The sequence below is a fragment of the Nasonia vitripennis genome, chromosome 5, assembly GCF_009193385.2.
Source record: "Nasonia vitripennis strain AsymCx chromosome 5, Nvit_psr_1.1, whole genome shotgun sequence".
NCBI lineage: Eukaryota > Metazoa > Arthropoda > Insecta > Hymenoptera > Pteromalidae > Nasonia > Nasonia vitripennis.
Genome location: NC_045761.1, coordinates 6,614,115 through 6,639,969, shown reverse-complemented (window position 1 = coordinate 6,639,969; position 25,855 = coordinate 6,614,115). Strand labels below are relative to the sequence as shown.

At 43.7% G+C, this 25,855-nt stretch overlaps 3 protein-coding genes across 5 annotated transcripts in view; 1 reads left to right on the top strand and 2 right to left on the bottom strand.

Annotated features, from left to right (window-relative positions):
• Positions 1–378: 378 nt before the first annotated feature.
• LOC100122848 (cAMP-dependent protein kinase type I regulatory subunit) lies at positions 379–22,191 on the bottom strand. 2 transcript variants are annotated; one of them, XM_031932271.2, is made up of 6 exons: positions 21,978–22,191; positions 20,939–21,879; positions 2,599–2,905; positions 1,253–1,519; positions 787–990; positions 379–708 (listed from the first exon to the last, which is right to left on the bottom strand). In XM_031932271.2, the coding sequence occupies exons 2-6, from the start codon at positions 21,101–21,103 to the stop codon at positions 536–538; spliced, it is 1,116 nt and encodes a 371-aa protein (XP_031788131.1). In that variant the 5' UTR covers positions 21,104–21,879; positions 21,978–22,191; the 3' UTR covers positions 379–535. The 2 variants fall into 2 exon arrangements, with proteins under 2 accessions (XP_031788131.1, XP_016844947.2); XM_016989458.3 differs by lacking the exons at positions 20,939–21,879; positions 21,978–22,191 and adding an exon at positions 11,878–12,245.
• Positions 21,704–24,534, top strand: LOC100122856 (ribonuclease P protein subunit p29). Of its 2 annotated transcripts, XM_001606412.6 has the most exons (4): positions 21,704–22,102; positions 22,716–22,855; positions 22,925–23,312; positions 23,376–24,534. In XM_001606412.6, the coding sequence occupies exons 1-4, from the start codon at positions 22,087–22,089 to the stop codon at positions 23,513–23,515; spliced, it is 684 nt and encodes a 227-aa protein (XP_001606462.2). In that variant the 5' UTR covers positions 21,704–22,086; the 3' UTR covers positions 23,516–24,534. The 2 variants fall into 2 exon arrangements, with proteins under 2 accessions (XP_001606462.2, XP_031788140.1); XM_031932280.2 differs by having other exon boundaries at positions 21,981–22,102; positions 22,925–24,534.
• LOC100114717 (clathrin heavy chain) overlaps positions 23,689–25,855 on the bottom strand; it is a 10,777-nt gene continuing 8,610 nt past the window's right edge. The window contains exon 11 of the mRNA XM_001607945.5: positions 23,689–25,800. Coding sequence (XP_001607995.1) covers positions 25,661–25,800 — 140 coding nt within the window. The 3' untranslated portion in view covers positions 23,689–25,660. The remainder of the gene's footprint in view (positions 25,801–25,855) is intronic.

Here is a 25,855-nt window from a genome sequence, read left to right as displayed (position 1 = left end):
TCCAGTACTTTTCCTGTAATTCATCTGTTTATTACAGAATTCCTTCCTAATTACAATAATGTGTATAATATATATTAATAGCTTGACGTAATACAATAATATTTTATATATATATTAAAATATTAAATAAAAAATTGTAACAACATGGGTGTGAGAGGGCGCATTTGTCCGCGACAGAGATATCAAGGGGCGGACGACGCGCGGCTTTTTGTTTCATTTTTTTTCCTTTTTTCTGTTCAATATATATATATATATATATATATATATATATATATATATATATATATATATATATATATATATATATATATATATATATATATATATATATATATATATATATATATATATAATTCTTCTGTACTTCTGTTTAATTGGTTTTTTCTTTCTTTTCTTTACGTGTAATAATTGTCTGTCTTTTCTTATTTATTGTTTCTTTTAGTTTGTTGTTCTTGTTGTCTCTTCGTTAATCCGTGTCCACGACGGCGATTTACGGCTTGTATATGAGTGTACGTGTATGTGTGTTTGGTTTAGCTTAGACTGATAGCGAGACGAAGCTGTTGTACTGAGTGATGTTGCGCTTGAGGATGTCGGCGCAAGGCCCGAGGACACGCTCGAAACGTGCCCTGTCCAACTTGATGCACTTGAGAGGTCCGCGCGTCACGACCGTCGCTGCCCTTGGCCTGTCCAGCAGTAGGGCTATCTCTCCTGCAATTGAAATTTCAACTTAATTAGTTCTGCCTTCTTTTCAAAATAGCATAATATTAAATTTCTACATATACACACCGAAGTAATCCGAGGGTCCAAGCCGACCGACTTCCGCGGGTTCCTCGGACTCTGTGCGCTGCTGCAGTACAACCGCGGTGCCTTCGACGATTATGTAAAAATCCTCGCCGGGTTCGCCCTGGCGCACTATCGTCTCGCCGTCTTCGAACGCCACTGGCTCCAACGCGTCTGCCACCGTCAATCTTTCCCACTTCTCTAGAGATTCTGCAAAAAGAACAATTCCACTTTATAGACTATACAGCTATTATTGATTCAAATTAATCCAAAGCAAATAACTTAAAGCTCGTGTATATTCAATACGGAAATAACATCCGCGATTCGCTGCATATCTGCTATTCCATTTCCTTATATCCAATCTCCGAACCAATCTCGCCAGACTCTGACCCGCACAGAGAAAAGAAAATCTCCTCCCGCTACGTGGGGGAAATTTATTCACGAGCTCGAAGCTTGTGTTTACAAATCTCACCGAGAATGGAGACCCTCGACAGGAACTCCTCGTACATCTTCCGCTTCCTGATGGTCGAGCCCATAAGTATACGCCTGTAGGAGTCCCGGTCGATACCCCAGAGCTTCACATCCGTCTTGGCCCTGACCGTCGCCGCTCTCGGTGTTCCGTAAATCAGCGCCAGTTCGCCAAAGCTTCCACCCTCGCCGATCGTCGTCACGTGTTCGCCGTTCACGAAGATCTCCACCTCGCCCTGGTCGATCACGTAGAAGTTGTCGCCCTCGTCACCTGCGAATAAAACACATACGCATATCGCGTTACTTCTATTTTCATCGATGCAGTGTAGAGGGCAAAGGTTATTGGAAAAAGAAGCGCCGTCCTCGACTTTCCTCGGCTTTTCTGCAGATTTTCTCGCATCAAACGCGCGCGGGATATTAAATTCGCGCAAGATGAAACTCCGCGTATTATATATTTGAAATTCTAGATCTTACGTAACGCGTCGCAGAACTTCTGATAAATTGAAGTGGATGTTTTCCTCGACGATTATACAAAGAAGAACGAGCGCCGCGAAAATTCATCGTGTTATTTCCCGCGAACCAGAAGCGACAACAATCTCGTAATTGAATTCCTCGGAAATACACCTATCCGCACACTCTCCGCAAGAGCCGAAAGCGCGAATCCATCGCAATATGTTAATGCGATAAAGTTTGACGAATCAAGAGGAAAAACGGGCGCGAAGTATATGCGCATAACTAAATAAGCTATCGATCAGCCTTCGCCTATGTAATAAGAGAAGCACATCCTAATGGTTCTTTTCTCTATTCCCAGCGCGTACAAGTTTCCCTTTTTCGAGTTTACAAGCCGAGGGTAAACTCGTATACTCTGCGCTGCTGCAACGATGGATTTTTTGTTTTTCAACCGTATGAGACGTGGTCGGTGGAACAGCTGATGATTGACTTTAATTAGCGGACTTATTCGCCGATACAGCGGCGTTGGGCAACAAATTGGCATTACTGCGATCGTTTAACCTTCGGTAACACAAAGTGTCGGGGCTAAATAAAATGCTCAGCTGTAGCCGTCTATTGAAACGGCTCTGATATAATTGACGGCGCTGCATTTTTGCAATTAACATTTTTTCTTCATCTCTCGCGCGCTCGCGCGCCTCGTTGCGAAACTCGTTTTCAACTTTTCGCTTCGAATTTTCGAATATGATATTCCGCGTGTACGCGACAAGTTAGCGAGTTTCAAGAAAAGTTCCGAAGTAGATACGTGCCCGCTACAGCCAGACGCATTTCATTACGTGCATCATTTATAACGGATCAGAGAGAGGGTGAGTATATTTCAGAAAAATTGGAAGAAAAATTCACCTTGGCGAATAATGGCCTCGCCGGGAAGAAACGTCACGGGGAACATGGCGTCGAAGATGTCGGAGCGCTCGTTCTCGTCGAGGTGGGCGAAGAGGACGTTCTTGGCGATGGCCTTGCTGAGGGCAGCCATGGTCTTGTAGTCCTTGGGCACGACCTTCTTAACGTAGCTCGTCGCGTCCTCCTCGGTCACGGGCTCGGCTGAGATGCCACCGCGACGTCGGGGCACCTGTGGCCCCTGCTGACCCGCTGGCATGTCCTCCGTGTCCTCGGGACTCGCTGCTATCTGCTGCTTCGCGTCGTGCGCTTGCTGTGGACAGATGATTACGTATTTTTGATTATTACGTGTTTCTTTTTCTTTTCAAATTCGAACAAACAGACGGTTTCGGTCTCGAAACAAACGACCTCATATCTAACATCTACGCTTTCTCTCTCGGCATCGATCCGACAGTGCGCTGTTCGGCTTTTTCGGGGGAGGAACCGATAGCATCGAAGGAAAACTAGGTGACACGGCTCTTAAGATATCTCTATACACGCTGGACCGCAAGATTCCGAGTCAAGGCTGCGCAGCGTCTGATAAGAGCTATGTGCAATCGGCGCACGCATAGATGACAGGACAATATAAGGGCTCCTTTATCGCTGCGATTGTAAAAGCTAGTTGCGAACGAAAAAAGAAAAAAATTCCAGAGCCGAGTATAGCCACTGCAATTTGAAAAAGTAAGTGCCCACCCGTAAAGCCTGCAGTGTTTTATTACGCAGCGCTGCAACTATAGCGGCCCTAAAATTCTAAAGGCCCGCAAGCTACGTTTATGCAAATTCCGGCTCTGGAAACTTCCGACGCGAGAATATATATATATATATATATATGCATCGTTTGTTTCGTCGATTCATGTGTGGCGCAGCCAAAACGCACTTTATTAATTACAGCGAACCTTTGGCCCAATTCGTAATCTCGACGCGTGACGCGACGTACACAATACGCACACAGTGTGTGCGTATATACTAAGCATCGTGACGTCGATCTATGCGCTGCACGCGATTGCGTGTCCGACGAAACAAAGACGGAGGCGTCGCTCCGGGACTTTCGACAAAGGGCTATTATCACGCGCCGTGTATAACCTTGACGTTTCGAGGGTTGGCGATGTGTGGGTTGGAAACGTTTCTTTCTTTTTTTTTCGAAATTCATTCGAGCTCGATTGTCGTCGTCGTTCTGGGAATGAGCTGTTGTTTTGCGTCAATCGTTGGTTTACTCAAGCGATTGTACGAGTACATTATTGTTCGCCGAATTTTCGGCAGCTCGTGTGTGTGTGTGTGTACACAGCTCCGATAATTAAGATAAACTCGCGGCTACGCGTCAGGCTCCCGAATTCGGCTTTTATCTCTTGCGAGAGAATGTATGTGCATGTGTGTGTAGATCCGAGTTTAATTGCACAGCTGCCACGAGTATAACGACATCCCGAAGGAAAAAAATCGACGCCGCGGATCAAAAGTGTGATGATTGATGCTTCGTTAAAACGCGCACAAAGCCCTTATATTTAATTGAAGCTTCGAAACCTCCAAATCACCCGCCGACAATCAATTCCAATCGCTCGATTCATCAAAGCGAAGCGGAACAATAGTCCCTACGTCGACCCAATTCCATTCTGGCCACTCGAAAAACCACGAAGCAAACTCGAAACAATCTCGATCGATCTCACCACTCCGGCATCATCATCCCCGTCTATATCCCTCCGAAGCTTGTTTACCCCGATGCCCTTTCCCAGCTTCTCTCTCGCGCACGTATATAGCATTATTATCCGTCATCGAAAAACGAGGTTAACTACGGAGAAAGAGAGCAGCCTCCGCGTACGCGTATAAATCCAAGAATCAATTTTTCGGATGCACACACAAGTTCGACCCCCCAGTATAGTATAGCAGCTCTATGACGTCAGCGCGGTAAAAGCTCCTCTTCGCGCGCGTTATATGAATGTTTGATTGAAAGCTCCGAGATTATACCTACCGAGGCGTCCCTGATTCACGCGAGGATTGATCGCGATATGAATGGTGGTGTGTACGCACGACTTTGGTTTTCGCGAGAATCAAAGGGCCGCTTTTTCCGACGAGGTGAATATTTCGCGTAACGATATGCGAGGGCCGATCGCGCGCTCTGAAAATTAATTACCCGGCGAGCGATCCGTCATCGTGTACACCGCACTTTCTTGCGGCGAGCGGTAACAAGGGCCGGTTCGGAAAAAAAGAGAAAAGCCCTCCGGTATAGCACACAGACAGCCCATTCGTCAAGTTTAGCGCCAGCGGCAATTAAAATGCTAATACACGCGTGGGCCTGCGCCATTATACGCTGCGTGGCTCGAGAGAAGAGCGAAAGACCTACGGCGTTGTTCTGGCCCTCGAGGTTTTTTTTTTTTCTTCTCGCGCGCGCTTACGGCACAGTGTACAGTTGAGGGTCTGGAACTTGGGAGAATAGAGCAGGAGTATTGTATATGGGGGGAGCCGAAGTGAGGCAAGAGTTTATTCTCGCTGCGAAACTCGACAAATGTCCCGAGGATGTAATCTCGTTTTCGAAAATTATAAAAGCTCTGATGCCTCCCACGCTAAGCGATTTTTTCTCTCTCCGGGCTGTAAAGTGATAATACCAATCCCTCCGGGGCGTTCTTCCCTCTCTGTCTTTTACAGCCGACTTTTACGGCTTCATAGCTATCGAGCTATTCTGAAAAAAGTGAGTATACAGAAGAGGATTCGATTCCGTGTCTATTCCCACCGATAGCGTGAATTTTTTTCCCTGAAAGCTGCGCGAAAGCGAAAGAAAAAATACTGCACACGCGCCGCAAGCTCTATTTAAGTGCGCGCGGCGGAGAGCTTTTCATACAACGCCGAGAGCTGTGCTGACGAGGGGGAAGATTCTTTTGTTTACCGGCACTGAGAGAGAGAGAGCTTGCGTTCGGGGGAACGACTGCTGCTGCGTGTCGGCGTTGAATCGGTCGAGTTGCAGTGTGTACTACAGTAGCGAAGGAAAAAAGAAAATCGCGAGTACGTTGGCTCTAAAGTGTATGAAAAGCTCCTTACACAATCACAAGCTTCCGGTCTGTTTTCCGGCGAAACCTTGTCACTCACATCGACGCATTACGGCACAGCCAGTCAACGGCTGTCACCTCCACACACGTTCTGCTCGCCCCTCGCGCTAATTAGTCGGTATAATTATTCTACGCGGAGAACCGAATTCCAGCCTGAAGAAAATAAAAAGAAGCATCAGCGCAGGGAAAATTCTCCTTTCCACACGGCTGTGTGTTACACAGCCCCTTCCCCTCTTCGGTCGTTTATAAATAAGCCGTCCAGCCTTGATGACGCGAGATATACCTGCGCGCGCGCGAGAGCCTCCGCACACTGGCTTTTTACCCACACACACACACACACACGTGTCTAGCTCTCGGGTCGAGAATCTTTGGGACGCGCGTGTGTGTGTGGATTTATAAATGACTGCACGACGGCGGCGGCACTTATATTAGGTGGCCCGTATCCGTGACGCGCCGCCAGGCTTTTGGAAGCCGAGGTGTGTGTGGTTAGTGTACATATACACTCGAGAGATGACCTGCTTTGGCTTATAGCGTAGGGTTGTTTGGTTAATTGTTCTGCGCCGGGAGACCAGCGATGAGCTAATTTGTTGGGACAGTCTCGGTATATACGTGTATAACGTAGAAGAGAAATATACGTAATTTGAATCTCGTGTAAGTGATATGGATTATATATTGCTTATGCGATAATAAACGTAGCTTGCTTATTTGCTTCGAGCGGAGATTCAAGTGGATAATTTACGAGTGCCGTCGAGTACGTATGTGTGTGTTTTGAGACAGTACAAATTGTATGTCAAACAGAATAAGTACACTGGATGCTTTCCTCATTGCTTCTCTCTGCATCAGCGGCGCATATCTCGATTCGCGATACTCGTGTCGCGACGACGGTTCGCACGTATAACAAACGTTGACGAGAGACTTGCCGTGTCTAGACTGATCGATGCGTAAAGTTACTGATTCATTGTAGATAGTGTGTTGTAGAGACAGTTTTGAGCGACGACCCTCGAAAATGTTATCGTTATGCCTCAATGGCTTTATTCATACTCGCGTCATGTGTGGGCGGATTATCCAATTAAATGTAGATGAAAACGAATGACTGTTTTAAGTAACTTACATGCGCTTTCAATGCGGGCGCCTATACCGTGTGCGTACAGTGCCGTGAAAGAAGGCGTATATATATATTTATCCGCTGGAACTTTATCGTATTTTTACGACAGAAGAGAAGAAAAGTAGAATAGAAAGCGATTGCATTTCCATATCAAAGAATTCGATCTCTATCTCTCTCTCTCTCTCTCTCTCCCTCTCTTTCTCTCGCAGTAGCAGTGAGTATTATGTTTTGGTGCGCGGTGCTGTATCGGGGACTTGGTGGAAGCTATTGTCCCCCGCGAAATTTAAAATTTTGGATTGAAAACTTAATAACTTGCGTTTATAGCTTCACAGAAGTTTCGTTGATCAACGATCCCAATATCCTCTCGAATCGCGTTTTTCTAGAATTCAAATGACAAGTGTAATTTCAATCTCGTGAAAGCTTCTCAAATATCAACAATTGACAGTGTTCATCAACGACACCCATATAGTCTCCAGGCGAAGCTTCATCCATTTTGATGTATTTTGTTAAAAAATACGATGAAAAAAGGCTTTCTACTGTTATCGATACTCACGTAGCTCTTACACACCAACAACACTCTATCAAATGAAAGTTTATTCAAATCTGCACACGACGCTCTTCGATGCAATAGTTCGCGTACTTCAATCCTACAAACTAATAACCATATTATACACGCGTAAAAAAAAAGTTCTAAAAGTGTCCCACTTTTTGTACGATGCTTCAAAACAAAACCAGTTCGCGAGTAGTCTTTCAAAGAAAGTAAGCCACTGCGAGCGCGCGTAGTCTCGTTTCGAGAGAGAACAATGTATATAGATATATCTGCCCATCAGAAATCGAGTAATAATCCCATTCGAAGTTGGACCGCGGTGGAGTCGGCGAAAACTTATAGAAGATCCTCCCGAGGACGAAAACTTTCCTTACGCGGACTGACTTTCTTCGCCGCGAACGTATATAGTCCAAGCGGTAAACAGCATATCAGTCGCGGCAAACACATCATCTCGGAATGTTTACTTTTAAACGCTAAAAGTTCGCTAACTCCGGTCACGAGATATATAACGATGTTCGTACAGCAACAGCGAAAAAAGTCGGAATTTTGCGCGCGCGCGCGCAGTAGGTATACCAGAAATATCGCGGAAAACTATACGGTAAATCACCGAGATTTATAGAGCAGCTTGTCGCTTCGTCGTATTTTTATAGCTGCAAGGGTGTGTGCTTGATCTATTTTAAAATAAACCTCAACAACTGATGAACGTCCGCTGCGAATTCATTAGCTGATCCGTTGTTATTTCAAAAATTAAAAAAAAAATAATAATCATCGACTCGTGTTTTCGAGTAGATCATCGAATAACAAGCGCAGCTTATTCATCTCGAGAATGGAATCTAGCCTTCTTCCGCGAACTTTGGAAGAAGCAACGACTTCTGTATTATGCCAAAACAACAAACCAGTCGTCAGACCTCAGCGCGCCAATATATCATTTCCGCTGGAATATCATCCTTCTTACAGGATTAAAAATTTCGCTGAATCGCCTGTACTCCATTATTTATACTCGTTCGGTTGCAGCGGAAGAATCGCATTAACCCAATACCGCCTAGTACAGAAAAGAGATTTACAAGTTTTGAGAATCGAAACGACGCTGTAAATTGTTCTACGCAATTTGATAACTTGCATCGTCGAGTTCGGTGATTGTTATAAACTTTCGAGCGAACAAAACAGCGTAACACACACACACACACACACACAAGAAGAAGAAGAATCGGATCGATGTATCCGCGAGCGAGAGTCGACGGGTTTCGGGGAAGACTCGAGCAGCTGCAGCGGAGGAATCTCCCGAGCTACATAGCAGCTCACACGGCAGAATCGATTTCCCGCGCATACAGCCCGGCCTTGGCAAGATCGTCGCGCGGGGCGAGATGAGAGGAGACAAGGACGCAGCTTTTATAAAATCAATCACCCAGCCGAACCGATCTGCGTTTTTTCGAAGGGTGATACTGCATCGGTGTATTATATACTAGCTTCACGTATAGGAGGAAGGAAGTTCAGTCGTGATGAAACAGCTGCAGCTTCGAAGACTCGTTTAAACTTTCGTTCGCACTAATTAACCCATTAATCGAGAGCTGAATCCGTTTGCGCCTCAATACGACGCTTTCAGCCCTCGCGCGTCTCTACACACTGTTTATCTCGACGAAAAGTCGAGGCTCGAGTTTCCGAACGCTGCACACATCTGCTGCTACATTCTCTCGAGCCCTTATCCATGATAATTACGGAGAACTGGGCTAAACTTGCTAATGAGGCGGAGGAAATACTCTCTCTCTCTCTCTCTCTTGACTATGTGCATGTTTTATCAGGTGCAGCTGCGCGGAGATGTTTGGCTGTGACGTTGGCCGCCTGTGTGGGCGATGTATTACTGATGGAGGAATGATGATTAATAAAAGCAAATCTGACGACTGTTTCGGAGGTTTATACTGCTTTTCAACAGCCGTATAAACTCCCCGTTTCGATGGCGTTTTATTACTTTGTTTGCGCTTCGGATCGCTTCTCGATTTCGTATTAAACGGTCAATAACAGAAAGAGACGGAAATCCGTCGATGGCAGAGACCAATTTCTTATATATAGAGATGAGTTTTGTTACGACTTTTACGACGACGACGTATCCGCAGCCACTTTGTGAACTTTGTCGATATCGTCCGCGTGCAGGGAACAACAGCGGCTATACCGATTTCTCAGTCGATCATACGCATTTATACCTCGATACAATCGTTACAAAAGTGCGTTGACGTACTACACTTTAGTAAATTTCCTCCTCCTCGTTGGCACATCAGCGTGTACGTAGATACACACACGCGAGAAAAGAGAGAAATATAAATAATCGGGCGACTGAAAGGCGAATTAAAAACGGCGCGTTATTATCTCCGAAAGAATTGCAGAGAGCGCGCCGAGATTTATCAAAAAGTAAATACACGTCAGCTCCAACGGTGTGAGAGAATAAGCCGTGAGTAGAGAGAGAGAGAGAGAGAGAGCGAGAGAGAGAGAGAGAGAGAAAAGAGCTGCAAAGCCGCTTCGTAAAATCTTAGCGTAAAAAACGTCTTATACACCAAAGTGCAGTGCAGCTCTTTTAATACATAAATATATACAAGCTGCGAGAGTATATACTATATCGGACGCGTTTTACTTCAGAACATCACCGGCCATCTGTCAGTTGCAATTTAAATCTGTATACACGAAACGCGAACGGGCTTGAAAATTAAAATTTTTCTCTATGCATCAAAATCTCTCAGCGCTGATAAACTTTGAGCGTAAAAGCCGTGATTTCATCACCGTCACAAGGGATTTTTTCGACATCACCGCAGATTCTATATAATAACGAAGAAAAGCTCCATCGCTACTGCCTAGAGGTACTTTGACGCTCTAATGGACTCAAACGAAGCGTCCATACCTTTTACAGCCAGCGAACGTCCGCAAGAAGCATCGACTATCTATACGGCCTGTATATAACACACACGCGAGTTTTACAAGGCCGAATTACGAGCCACTTTAACGGCTATACACACTCTCTCTCTCTCTCTCTCTCTGATGGCGTTTTATATGCGGAGCTTTTTTAGCGCGCGAATTTCGAAATGCAATTTTTCTGGGAGAGAAAAAAATTGTTGCGAATAGATACAAGCTATATACTATGAATACGAGCGTCGATGTCCTTTGCTCTACTCTCGCAGCGCGTTTACTGACCTGAAATTTCTCTAATCTCATCAACGCGCCTGCCGAGCATTCGCACTTTCGTGCTAAAACGAAACTGGTTGTGCCGCCGCGAAGCTTTCGACGAAACTGGAGGAATTACATTGGGACTGTGGCAAGGGCTAGGTGTGGTCTGTTTTTTGTTGAAAGTTGTGTTTAAACTTTTCACACCCGAATCAATCGAGCTTTTTAAAACATCGATTATACGAAAAGCTTCCGCATCTTATCTAATAGCGATAAACCAAGACGTCACCTGCAATACGACTCGAGATCCCCAAATGCAATCGTATAATACAGTCAACAGTAGCTTCGATTTCTTTTTTCCTACATCTCTCGGGCTTAAACTTGAACCAGGCTGACTCACTACTCGACGCATTTTTCCGAAAGCGTCGTCACGACACAAACACACACACACACAACGCGAGCAGATGAGGAAAATACTTCTCTGGCGCGTGTCGGCGCTCACCAGAAATCCGCGCGTCGCGCGAGCCAAAAACTGATCTCTCGCACGCGCCCACGCGACGCCGGACACAAAAATTCGAGAGGATCGAACGCAATTTTCGAACGGTGTATGGAGCTTCTTCGAAAAGTCACGCTGGTATATAACGAAATTTTTTTATTACACACTATGCTATGTAATTATCAACAAAAATACACATCGCTTCACACGCACATGAGCAGTGAAGTTTGATCGCTAATAATAGCCGATCACGTGGCCGCCGGAGACTATTTCTTTTCGTTTTTTTTTTCTCCACGAATAATCGTCGCCTCGCTCTCGACGCCGTGTGATGGTCTGCGTGTATTGCGAAAGTTTGAAGAAATCGTGAAGATTATTAATAGATCCTCCACCGGTAGAGGCCCACTATACACTGCACACGATATCGTCGTCTTCATAAAAATACGATGACTAAACACGTAAGTTTGCACAAGTTCAATATTTCCACGAGGTTTTCTCCTATTTCTCTGATCGATACACACACACACACAGGCGGCTCCTGTCATCATAACGCTTTCCCTAACGAGCTCATTACTCGGCGCGCGTATATTATACATCCGGACGTTACATAACCGTATCGAGCTTCGCTCATCCGAAGTTCGAAGCGAGAAAGCCGGGTTATAGGACGTATGTATTTTTTTCCCTCTAGAAATATTTTTAATGCATACTATACGACGCGTTAGATCGACGCAATCGCGTAGGTAGTCGAGATTCCGATTCTCTAAATGGATAATCAACGCGGCTCGCACACAGGGTTTCCGACTGCTCTCAATCGTTTCACCTTCTTGGAGGGCGAGAATCCGCTATCCATATCCTCGAGGAAATTACAGACATTACACACACACATACACACACACACACACACAGAGAAACACACTACCTCAGCCATGATGCTTCCGTGCGTGCGTTCGAAGCTGTAGTCCGGTTGTCCCTCTTCCGCCGGCTGACCGAGTCCGGCCGCTACCACTGATCTCCGTCACGCGCACACAGTATATACAGCACCGAGAGTCTCTCTCCCTCTTTATCTCTCCTTTTCACTCGGGCATTTTTCTGGCCTCGGCAAATCGAATTACCCGCGGCTGTCGCTCTCTTGCGCCGATGTGTATACTGCACATGTACACACTCGCGAGCTGAGAGAGAGAGAGAGAGAGAGAGAAAATAAAAGCCGTGTGTCGCGGGTGCGCTTCCTCGGCGCACTCTGGAAGCTCGGGCTAAGGTGCTCCGCGTTATATTTCGAGCGGCGACGCTGCTATGTTTAGGCTGCGCGCGCCTCTCCTCTCGCTCTCTGCATGAGAGTAGAGGGGCGACTTCGACCGTGTGGCTCTGTGTGAGAGAGAGAGAGAGAGAGAGAGAGAGAGAGTTTGGGATATGGAAGGGAGAGAAAGATGAGAGAGGAGAGGGATGAGGAATGGGGGATGTGTGTTTTGCTTCCGGTTGATTAGCATGTCGCTGTGGGGTGTACCGAGAGCTTGTTTTCCTCTTTGCTATACAATGCTGCCAGTGTCTGCGTGCGCTTATGCGTGTGGTTATCGCTGTTGATCTTCGTTTTATTTCGCGATCGAGTATGTATTTTGCGATAAAGTTTCAGCTGATGCGTATATCTGCACACGGCACAAGAGGTCGAGAGAGAGAGAGAGAGAGAGGGAGAGAGAGAGCTTTTCGCATTACCGCATTTCAGACATCAAACTGTAATCTCGCTCTCACGCCGAGGAAACAGTAGTTACAAACTCGAATATTTAGTTAGCCCTTCGCGATTAGCCTATGCAGCTGTATTCGACCGAGCAGTTACGCTGTATAATTAACTGAGGGGATGACGGAGGGATCGATGCAACGAGAATATAAAGGATAAGAGGATGCAATCATTGCGCGACTCCGACCGAACTTTTACGATGACTATTGTGCAGCGCAAGGATGAGACTCGTTGCGTTGGTTGGCTCGCTGGTTCAATTTTTGTTAGTGAGTGATACGAACGCGTCAAAAGTGATAGAGAAGAAGCAACAACACGCTGTTTCTCCCCCTATGAATCACGAATTTCGAGATAACAGCGTTTGTACAGATTCGTCCTGAAAATCACTCAAACGTACGCATATGTGCGCAGAGAAACTATACACGCACATAAAGCGACGTATAATTCAAAACCGCCGACCTCAGATTAAGAACGAGAGAGAGAGGCATCCTTTTGTGTCGACCGTCGTCAAAAGGGAGGATACATACGACGTAGCTAGTCGGCCCTTTTGAATTCGAAAATATTCAAGCCCGCGTATTCGAAATCAGCGAGCTGCAAAACTCCGATGCGCGCACACGTGTACACACAAGCTATATACATGGAGAAGCAATTTTCATGCAAATCCGATTCTGTATCTATACGAGGGGGTACAAGGCGCATCTATGTGCGTTGCGTCGTCATTTGGGAAAATTAAATTTCCTGCGCGCACACTGCTGTGTGTCTTGTGGAGACGCGCCCCCGGCGCTCTCGGCGATCGTAATTTTGCTTCGTATAGACTAATATAATATATTAGCTTTTGATAAACGACAATAAGCCTAAATTGAAATTACCGAAATCAAAGCCGTCCTCTAAATTACATCCCCGCGCGTAGTGCGACGAAAAGGAAAAGAAAATGGACGGAGCAGCAGCCAACTTGAGCGTAAAAAGGCCCTCTCAATCCCATCATCCTCTCGAGAGCAGAAAACCAGCATCAGCGACGCATAAGCGAATCAGCTGAGCGTGAGAAGAAGGGCATCCAGGGAGAGCCGAGGGACTGGAAGCCCGAGCGCTCATCCCTCTCCGAGTTAAGAGTGTAAAAGCGGAGAGCCGGACTGTATAGATACACATATAACGTCCGGTCGAATAAAGAGCTTTTCCATTCTCCCGTGTAAACACACACACACACACACGTACAAAGAGGAAAAGAGAGAAACTCGTCTGGGGCAAGGTCTCGAGATTAATAGATGGATAGGACGGTCGAGACTGCCGAGCGATTAGGAAGTTTCACAGCGTTCCGGAATTCTTCGCGCGAGCGTTGATTGAGTTTCGCTGATGGCCGCTGTCTATCTGTGTATAGCTGATCTTTTATTTTCAAAGCTCGTGTATACGTGTCCCTGTAGCTGGCGCTGATCGATGAAGTTTAATGAATAAATTGAATGCCGGAGAGTCGCGCGGGACGAGCTTAATTAAGGAAGAAGCGCTTGAAGTTTTCTGGATCTTCTTGTTTCGACTCGCTGGCGCTGATGAATAGATGTATGGTTTTGTTTTACACTTGAGAATCAATGCAGCGGTAGTTGAATTTTCGTTTAAAGTGCAACGCGTTACGAGAACATTTTGTTACCCAAGAAAGCACACACTACGGCGGAGCCTCGACGAAATTTAATTTACGATCGAAGCTCGAGCTTTCAGATTAATAGCCGTTCGCGCGGCGACGACGACGAGGAGGGAAAAAACATTTTTCGAAAGATAAATTACGTTACTTTCGCGATAAAAAAAAAGAGCGATAAAGCCGCATACTCTCGACACAAGCTCCCCGATAAAAAATCGTCTCATAATAGAGCAATAACGACGCGAGAGCGGGTATACACGGCGCTTCTTACAGCACGTCGAGGAGAGAAAAAAGCAGTGTGTCAATTGCGACTTCCCCATCGAGCGAACACGCGTTCGATCGACAGCCGCGAAGAACCATCTATCACCTTTATATACGAGAACTTAACGAGCCGTTTGCAGACGCAGCGATGCAATCGTATCGCTTTTCCAAAGCTCACCCCCGCATATGACGCTATATTTCTAAAAAATAATATTTTTCAAATCCGCTGCTTTCCCCCAGCTTATACGCGCGCACGGATCATCGAAAGCGGATTTTTAGCGAAAAATGTGAACCTGCAGACGTGTATAGCACCGGGATTATATATAGAAGCTGGCGAGGGCCAAGTTTTTATATAATATACGCAAAGAGCTGCAGCAGCACAGAGAGTGCAGGATAGTATTTCGCGCGTGGGCTATACTTTGAAAGGACGGCAGTATTACTTTGAACTAGTTGGAGGGGGAATAAATTGGTATTAGAGACTCTGGGACTGGAAAGTAAAATCGCTCGGCAACTTTTGACGGTCTTGATTGATACCGAGCTTTCCCCACTTGTTTTCGCTCTTCGACACAAGTTGCATTGCAGGAATATATACTTTTCGAAGCTGCAGAAGTGTAATTTTGAGATGCAAAATAAAAGCTGCAGCCGTAACATCAAACGAAACCCCCGGAAATCTCTCATCCGCGGACGCAACATCAAACGCATCGAGGTTTGAAAAGAAAAAAACATACCGAAACGCAACTGCTATAGAGCAGACGTGTAAATAGAGGATAGGCCGAGTAGTATCACGTGAAAAACGAATCCGAGTATATAACGAGCCTCGTCGCGAATAATAAAGTCTCAGCAGTACAGCAACAACAACAACAACAACAGTGGAAAAAAAGAGGGTCGTGCTAAACAGGGCTGCGGGATCAGAGAATTGATGATGCGAGCCTGGAGCTTTAATAAGCCGCCCCGAAGGAGGAAAGCGTATATCCTCTCCCGAGACGTATAAGCGTTTTTCTCCCCCTTATATCACGGCGTATAATGATATTCCTCCTCTCGGACGTAGAAAAGTTGCCCCGATTACGATCTGCCAGCCCGTACGCGTCTCTCGGCTGACGATTTAATGGAGCTTCGCAAGTTTAAAGCTCTCTTTCTCTGTGTTTCGGGGCCTTCCAGCTGTACACACGCGTCAAAGCCATTCGTACACGTTTTAGTTCAGAAAAATGGAGAGAGAGAGAGATGCAGTGTACGAGTATACAAGGGTCGGCCTTCATATTTCTTCCTTTACATTTGACCCGCGAGAGTATCACTCCTTATCAAGCACTGCAAGACGGAAAAGTGTAATTTACGAGCCCTGTCCCTAACATTCTTGAATTCCTAATATGCGCATATAATAAGCAACCGCCATAAATTATGCGCCACGGCTTATTACGGCCGGACGTAAACGATACATCCGAAAATTAATAAACCCCCCGTATACGCTACACACCGTAAGTAAGCGACACCCTCTTCGATCGGTCGCGCTTGGCGCATTGAAAAAAGAAGTCATCCCTCGATATTCTCACTAGCTCGCATCTCTCTCCGGCAAATGAGGCGTGAGGGTGAGCGTAAACACACGGGCGTAGACTGACTCTCCCTCCTCAGCGACACGCAAACTCTCTGCTGTATATGCTTCTCCCTTGCTCCCGATCGATATACAATATATATATATATATGTATATATCTATAGATACCGAGAAATAGCTTTATTCGGCGATACGCTGCCGCTGCTTCTCCCGATTTCCCCCGCAGCTGCCGAGAGAGGAACACGTGTCGGCACATTCTTACACGAGCTCGCGAGCCTCGTCCCAGTTTTCGCTTTATATGAAATTTCGTGGATGGCTGTGTGCGCGTGTGTACGTCGTCGGATTATATTGCTTTCGTATAATTGCGGAGATATGGTATGTATGAGGGAGAAAATTTTATGCGGAGGTGTGCGTGGGTTATATTTTTTGTTCCGCGAGAGGGTTTACGACAAGGTCGGCTGTACCGTGAGAGATGCACTCGAGTTTTTTCTTCTCGTAAAATTTCATTTCGTCAGCTGCTGCTGGAGTCGCGTCTTTATTAACGCCTCGTTCGCATCCACGTTCTTCTCTCTTTTTTTTTTTTTATCGCGGGATATGGGTGGGTGATAAAGTCAGCCGCGATTAATCCTTCGCTACTTGACGCTTTGTGATTGATACAGTGTACTCTTTCTGCTGAGAAAACTCAATTATAATTGTATACTCGAGTAATCTTTCACTGTAATGTGAAAATATAGGACGTTCTCTTTTCTATGCAGTTGCGGCTTGATTAAATTCAAGTTTTAATTAAGAGCCGCATAACCCAATTTTCGTCCCAAGATAAAGTCTTAATTTCATGCAAGTATTTTCGCAAAGACACTCTGTCCTAGCTACCCATCGAACTTGCAAAATTTCAGAGAGTTTCGCTCGAATTTTGCAGAGAGTATAAACTTTCGAAACGAGATCTTTCCTCTCGCGCGGTGAGCTCCTTTCAATTTCATAGTCGGCGAATCAACAGCGAATAGTATCTCTCTTTGGGACACGCTATTTCCGTCTTGCTCGACCGCATGACATTTAATTAAGAATGTACACACTTCGCCGAAATGCCCGCACAACCGTAGTTTTAATCCTTATTCAAATTAGAGCTGAAATTCAAATTTTAATTGAAGTTTGAATTGAAATTTAGTTCCCGACGCGAATTCGAAATGGAATATCCGCGCTCTGCCATGTGTGTGTCAAACTGGCACGATGATGCACGTTTCCATTCAATTTTAGCGTGTAACTTTAAAAATCATCCGTCTGAAGTAGACAATGGCGTCATAAGTCGAGAAATAAAAAAAACTCATTCAAAGCTTTGAATATTCGCGTGCCTTTAATTGCATTTCTTTTTCCGACCATTCGTTTGTCGAGGGCTATACACAATTTCTTTTTTTTTTCTCTTCATTCCTTTTTCTTACGACGTCAGAGAGAATCTTCCCAGTAAATGAATGACCGCGACTCACGCTACACATTCTGTCCCACAAAGCGGAAGTTCGTTAAACATTTCTTTCACAGTCTTTGATGTCCGTAGCGTAGGCTGCGTAGCCAACTTTAATTAAGTTTTTCTTTCTCTCGAAAAGATCGCAGTCTTCGAAAATTTAATCTCACGTCGCAGACTTTCGAAATAATACTTCTCCTTCTTGCATAGCTCCAAGCACACGACGTGCCTTGACACGATTACAGATTATATTACAAGAATACGCAGCGAAAAATATGACTATACGCGCAAGAATTTATACCATCAAAGTTCGCAGCGAAACAAATATAAATTCTTCCATGGCATTGGTCGAATTCACCCCAAAAGACACGAGAGAGCCCCTACAGTAAATTCCAACGCCTCGAAAGGCACTCATTCCATGAGGTACTGTACTATGCGGAAGCCCTTATCGCTATAACCGATCGCGAAACTCGCGGTACTATATACGCCTTCAACCTTGAACTGATCGTCTTTCCCGACAATAGTGAGAGTACACACGTATACGTGGAATGCGTGTTTCGTTTTCCTTACTGATGCCGACGCTCGTATGTATAGGAGGAAATCCACGAGAAACATTTTTTCTTTTTCTCTATATACTTAATAGTATCCGAAATCTCGATTTCCCTTTTTTCTAAACAATTTTTAAAACTTCTTTCTATCCCATCGACCGTTTGCAATCTACCAGGCGATTCAAAATAAAGCTCTTCTCTTCTAGTTTCATTTCAATTTACGTTTTTTCGCGGATTTCCTCCTATATGCGTACGTATACACAAATTTGCATGGACTTTGCGATTACGTAGGAGAGAGCGATGTGCAACAGCCCCAACGATCGCGTGCGCCGACGAGTTTTACGTATAGATGCGGAACGGATAGACGGTTTATTTTTGTTTTCCACAGATGAAAGTTTGATACACGCTTTCGGCGGGAAATCGATCCTCCTGCACTACGAAGAGTCGAGGGTAGCTCTTTCTTTGGAGTAGAAAATGTATATTTTTATGGATTGCAAGAAGAGCGAAGTTTCGCCGATATGATAAATAATGTCGAGGCGAAATTTTGAATTTCAAATATCGAGCAAACTACTATAGACAGCCATGGAGGGTAATAATTCACGGACGTGCAATTTCTGTTTCTACGTACTTATTTCTGCTATGCTATAAATTCTAATTTCGATGGAGTAAACATACACCTTTATATTAGACAGTCTGACTAAACGCGCCGCCCGACTACTGACTGATCGAGCTATCGCCTATACGACCAGTACACATTTTCCATCTACCATATCTATCGCTCGCCTCGTACCGCATCTCAGCTGGATGTAAAATAGCAGCACACGTGGCATACTGAGCAACGTCGGCGGGATGAGAGTCTGATCACATTGTCGAAACGTAGTTACACACCGCGGCAGATTCGATCAGTCGGCTCTCGTTCGCAGATATATAGCGTCGAGGGGCACTTTATTCCGGTCAATTACGCGCGTCGGTGCGAGAAAAAAGGGCCATAATAGTTTTTAAAATCGCACTTTCAGCTCGAAAGTCTTTTTATTTCGCGCGAAAGATGCGTTTCGAAATTCGAGGCACGGAACCATCTATGAATACTTCATGGGAGATATGCATTAGCCTGGATTCGTAATTAACAAGCTACGCTGTAAACTGAATCCGTAAACCTTATACCCGGGTAAACTATACATTATCACACAGCCAGCACAGGGAACATCGAGAACACACACACACAGACGTGAAAAAATTCTCGCGGTTAATCGAGCGTACGAAAATAAATCCCGCACGAAGCGCCAGGTAGTATCATCTCGCTTCACACACGAGAGCGTGCACAGGTCGCATATACACATTCCTCGCCTTAAAATAGAGAGAATAAGAGAGAAGGAGAGAGAGAGAGAGAGAGAGAGGGAGACGTTGCAACGAGAGACGCGATAACGAGCGCATCGAGATATGACGTCACGACACGTAGTATAGTCCATCGCACTGCTTGAGACTACGTCACGGGACAGAGGCGCTTGACGTCACGAAGCGCCTAGTCACGAGCGCTTTTTTTTTCTCTTCACAAGTAGTTATATCGTGTAAATCGACGAGCCGAGATAATATAGTAAATCACGCCGTGCTGAGTATCGGTATAAGTGTGCTTGCTTTTGTTTTTTGCGAGCCGGGTAATTTTGCTTTTTTAGAGCGTTGCACGTGGGTGGCGGGGTATAAGAAAGGACTTGTTCGGAGTGGCTCGTGGATTTTTTGAGCTAAATTCGCGAAATAGTAGAAGCCGTTTTGGTGGGAAGGTATATGGTCGAAAACGAGAGATTCTGGTGCGATTTGCATAACGCGCAGAAACTGGCGAAAACTCGTTCTTGAAAGAATAACGAGAGTATAGCCGATGGAATATGTGAATTTTGAAGGATGAAAACAGATTTTTGCTATGCCAATGTTCTGATGGATTTGCTCTTTGTTTGTGAGATAATCGAAAACTAGCAGGAATGTATAATATTGCCTTACATCACTGCAGACCACAGTAAACAACAGCTATTATGTTACATCGTTTTCCTTGAATTGATAGTTTATCCCAATTAGTAGGTAACTCGATTATTTCATATCGATTAACGCGGTTTAATAATTCGAGGAAAAAGTTAGGATGTACCATCAGCTTCAAAACAATTCGTATACACGCAGCTGCATTTGAATATTGCCCGTTGATAAAGTAGAGATCGCTCGGCCTACTGCTCGGAGTTTGAAATTTTGGCAAATTATAAGCAGTTCGAAGAACGTTAAAAAAAGGGAGTCGCAGATTTTAAAAATCGCGGGGGTGTAAAGTTCTTTTAAAATTACGTAGGCACTGTTTATCATTTGAACTATCCAAACAGGTTACGCAAACGCCTACTCATCGATGCGTTTATCTACGAATCACGTGTAAATGGACCTGGAGGAACTATTTATTAAGGGTATAGCGCGTATACGAATCACACGCTGTTTATTTTATAACATCGTTATTCGCAGACGAAAAACCAAACAAAGCTCGTTAACCCGCGTCTACCTATTATTATTCATACCGGAAAGTTCAGCAGCATCAACGATTCTCTCCGCGCGATGCTCTACTTCCTTCACCGCCAGCATGACGCCCATATATTCCATACACACACGCGCAGCTTCTCTCGCAGTCTCGCTGATGCCCAAAACAACAATAACCCGTGCCTCTCTCTCTCTCTCAATCTCTCTCTCTCTCTCTCTCTCTCTCGCACAACGTACTGCTCCCCCTCCTCGAGAAAACACTGTACTACTACAGCCGTGCAACGACATATACGTATAGCGTAGAGAGCAATAAACTCACCCTCTCGAGTTTCTGGAAGTACTCCCTGAGAAAGGAGACCGGATTCTCAGGCTGGTCGACGCATAGCTGGACGAAGCAGTCCTTCATGACCGGCACGATCTTCGAACGCTGCATGTACTCGGTGCACTCGCGCAAGCACTGCTGCTCCTCGAGATTCGCCGCCATGTTTGCTGCTGCTGGCTGTCTCCTGCTGCTACAATAATGCCTCTTCTCTTCGCCTCCTCCTCGCTCCTCCGTTTTGCCGAGTTTTCGTCTCCAGGCACACCTTGTCGTCTTGGTCAGCAGGTCGCCTCGTCGCTAAAATTGCTGCTGCTTCGGTTTCCTCCTTTCCCGGAGCTCGACATCAACCAGCGAGTCCTCCCTCCGCCTCCTCCAGAAGCAGCGCAGCTTCTCATCTGCTGCTACTGCTCATCGTATTCTGATGTGTATAAAACTTAGGTTAGATCGGTGTATAGGACGCTGTGGTCTTTTTTCCGGTGAACACAATTACTAGCGACGTAGGATTGAGCTACTTTCGGAACGATGCGCTTGTGGCGGTGGTTTTAAAGGCCTCGGGACTCGCACCAGGAGACGCAGTCGATTGTTGACATGACAGCGGAGCAGCCGCGACTGAGCCGCGCGCATGCGTCGCAGGTATTCGGTGCACTGTATATATATAGGTATATGTGTTTCTTTTCTCCTCTCGCTGCTCGCGGACTACGTCACGGCTATAAGTACTGGATATGCTCTGTGTGATGATGCCTGTTGTCTCGATGCGTTCTTTTTGGAGCACTGGACGATCGGCCTAATTCATCGCTGGATTACGGCCGTGGGCAGATCAAACATGATTACGGCCTCTCTTGAGGATGTATTATGCGATGCAGCTTGATTCGGCTCATCAGGGACTTATTGCTTTTATGTCCGTTGGGGAAACTTGACATTTTTACGTTATATGGTCGTACCTATCGCGAATTGTTGTATAAGAAGGAAATAAGTATCATCAGCAGACGCCAAGATGAAAAATCTTACTCTACCCGTCTGTTACTACTTATAGATATACCTCTAAGTATGGCCGGTCTGCAACGTCACTTGCGCCGGACGGGAGGCATCTGTCACAAGATCAGTTTGTAGGTTAGATCCGACTGAGCGTGGCAAGTGCCGACGACATAATGGAACACTCATCACGTGCGTTTTTGTTATTATTTTTTAAAATTGATTACGCCTCTTGATGATCGATGACGAAATCTGTTCTTGTGACGGCGTAACTTTTGTCTAAAAACTTTACTGTCACACTTAGTATAACTCTTGAAACCCTTGTACAATTTGATGAAATGCTGTTTGTTTACCTTTTGAAACGCTGCGTATAACGTGTTTTTTATGAATTTTTGTTTGTCATAACGCTACGACTAAGTGACAAAAGCTGCAATCTACTCTAGATAAACTAATAAAGCTGATATAGTTAAATAATTAGATGAAGCTTTATAAATTATTTTTATTGGTTTATGTTACCTTACTATTTTACATTCATATGTTATGTTTATTTTTACTGAAAAAAAATCTATAATTTTCTCATTCTCATTGCTAAAAATAAACAAGTTGACTACACAAGAAAATAATATGCCAATAAATTAGATCTTTTTTTCTGATACACATACAATATATTTCTTCAAAAGTAGTTTTTTCGTTGATTCATATATAGTTGAGATACTTCACTTATTGAGTTACACATTTTTCAACAAATTAAATATATTTTAATAGTCTTGCATTGATAACTAATAATTTGCAAATTACTTTACAGAAAATGTATGTTTACCACTACCAGTGACAGTCACTAGTCGAATTACTACTTATGAACAACGAGAGCAGTATCTCCTCAATTTCTTGAAAAATGTGCTGCCTTCTTGCGACATCAAGGGCATTGATGATGAACTCAAAAAAGTAAGCCAAAATTTTAAATTTATTAAGAACTGTCTTGTCATGGAAATTAATATATCATCTCTGTCATAGTCGTTCACATTCAACAAACACAAAAATAAAGTTGCTAAAAAGAAGCCTCAAAAGTCACCATTCTTAACAATAAGGAAAAGTATCCTTCTTGGACTGAACAAATTTGGGAAAAAAAGTCTGCGCTATGCAGATATGTTACCATTAAATTCCTTATGGCTTGAATATATGCACCACATGCTCGGTATAGAAGATTTTACAAGTCTACCTACTAACTCAACAAATCCTCATTGGGAAAATATCAGTCAACGTTTGATGAAAGCTGATTACCATGGAGCAAAAGTAACTATAACACGCTCAAAGTGTCCGAGTACTGTTGGAATCAAGGGACTCATCATACAAGATACAAAAAACACTTTCAGACTTTTGAGTGAAGATGACGTGATACGAAGTAAGTTAGTTAATGCATTGCTTACAATTTCTAAATTATTGATCGTTTTTCTTTTTGTTTCAGCAATACCTAAAGTCTCCTGTGTTTTTCATGTACATTTAGACGAAAACGTACACATTGAAGTTTTTGGAAAGGAATTATGTGTACGTCCAGCTGAACGTTCTGTCAAGAAGTTTAAAAATCTTCATATACCCGAACTTTAGTGGAAAACTGTGTTGATTTCATGAAACAGGCTTCGATTTTATTTCACACTATGTATATAGCATTCGGCACATCCATTATACATTCAACAGCAAAAACAACAAAGCACATTCCATGTTCTTTAAACCCATTTGCTTGCTCAGTCCATTCAACGCACATATCCAAGTCATTTCAATTTTTTTTTCACATTCTTTATTTTTTTTTCCATATTACGTTAATACGGTTCATTATTTTCATACCATTATATTATGTATACCTACTAATTACATGTTATATCAATTACCAGTATAATATATATAATAACATAATCATGTATTTATAATATATAATTATTAATCGTTTTGCTCCTTTTCTCTGCATTATTTTTATCACTCGCTCTATCGTTCTCTCGCTCGTTCGCTCTTTATATTGTTCTTTTATTATTTCCAACATCCGACGCAATAATAATTATTATTATAATAATAATAATAATTCATAATATATATTCAAATAATCGTGATATCGATACAACAACAACGGATGGAGCGAACGATTTTAAAACAGCAGGTGTTTCCTTCGCTCCAGGAGGGAAACTAATACATTTCATTCGCGTAGTCCCGTGCCACTCAATTTTTTCCTATTTACTGAATTTTTCTCATTATTCTCACTATTAAATTTCGATGAAGGGAATGTCTGAAATTCGTAGTACGATTACTCATTTATCTCAGTTACTTAGTCTTTGTCTTACTGGCTAGGTTTTTATTAACTTTGTTAAGGTGCCAAATAAACTCGACTTGCATTATAACATGTATAAATTGTGTGGTATGTAATTAATATGAGCGTGGGTACTGATGTGACATTATGATTTATTTTGAGAGTCCCATTGCCTAGTTTGCGATTCTATAATCCTCCAGGCTCAAATCTATTGGCAAATAGTCGATGTTCATATTTAAGGCAAAGAAAGGGGGCGACGAGGTTTACATTGCACAGATGTGCAAGGCCGGTCTTACAAAAACATAGATACAAGATTTCTTTTCAAAAAGAGTACGACAAAAAATACGCTTGGATATTATTAAAAAAAAAGAAGAAAACGAGGGACTAAATTGTTTACAAGCAAGTTACTAATGAACGCTTTCATTTGCAAGCTGTGATTAACATAAGCAACGTTCGCGATTCGCGCTCCTCGATTCATATTTTCCATATAAATAATTTAAAAATCGACAAGACGGTTGAAAAAGAACAATAATAATATTAATAATAATAAAAGTAATATAATAATAATAATAATAATAATTATAAATTGGACGAGACTACACGTTACAAATTACCTCGTAACAAGCGTCGGCATCGTGTACGCGACTCGTTATACAAGAGATGACACGGAGTATTTCATTTTTTTTTATATAGGGTCGAGCTTCGCAAATATTCTCTTTTGAGGGAGCAGCTTTGCAAGCGGAACTACGCATACTCGATTACATTCTTTTATACAATTGTTGTTTTTTTAATCATTTTTTTTCACGTTCTATGTCTTGCACTTTTGCACAGCGCAGCAGGCAAAGAGAACACCAAAAAATTCACCTCTCTCTTAATAAATTTCACGTGATAGAATAATAATAACGCGTTGGAACATTACTTACAGATATTTTACTTTTCACTCTCTCAACTTGACTACGTCCATGGTGTGGTTGAAGTCCAGCGTCGTCAAGAGTCGAATCGTTATTTATTTATCCATATTTTTTAACCGTTTTCGTATTTTATCTACAAATTTGCAATATAATTGGTATTTGGTACAATGAATTAAATTGCCATTTTTTATCATCCTTATTTTTCGGTTCTGTATTACTTTTATCTATCGTCAGTTTTTAACAATAAGAAGAATCTAAGCGTAAAGACGTCTGTCAACTAGTGACCGATACTCATTTCTCTTTCTCTCAGTTTCATTCTCCCCGTCAAGCTCTAGTTTCAGCGATAGATATTATGTCCCATGTGAGCTAAAACCGCGGAATCTCTTTCTCTCAACTCCTTATATCTCCCCTATTTTCTTAATTAATGTTTCTTTCTCTCCTTGAATGTTAGAATAGAAAAGTCGTCGTTATCGTCGTCGTCTTCGCGAACGGTGCTGCTGCTGGCTGATCTTACATGGCGCCGTAGAGTGGCGGAGTGGCACCTCACATACCATACGTCTGATAAGCCGCGGCAGCAGGTGGTGCTCCATAGACGCCTTGTGCCGGTGGAGCGTAGACACCTGCAGGCGCGTAGCCCGGTGCAATCATGCCGGGTCCGGCTGTCAACATCAGCTGGGGCTCGGCTGTAATGAATCGTGTTTTCTTTAGTCTTTAGTTCTTTGTTTAAACCCTAAAATT

Bases quoted from the DNA above. Each gene is read 5' to 3' on its own strand.
- LOC100122848 (XM_031932271.2), bottom strand. From the start codon at position 21,103: ATGGCGGCGAATCTCGAGGAGCAGCAGTGCTTGCGCGAGTGCACCGAG. The intron at 2,906-20,938 runs GTGAGTTTATTG...ATCTGTCCACAG, and splicing joins ACTTCCAGAAACTCGAGAGG to CAAGCGCACGACGCGAAGCA. The intron at 991-1,252 runs GTGAGATTTGTA...TTCTTTTTGCAG, and splicing joins GTCGAGGGTCTCCATTCTCG to AATCTCTAGAGAAGTGGGAA.
- LOC100122856 (XM_031932280.2), top strand. The intron at 22,856-22,924 runs GTAAGCCAAAAT...TCTCTGTCATAG, and splicing joins TTGATGATGAACTCAAAAAA to TCGTTCACATTCAACAAACA.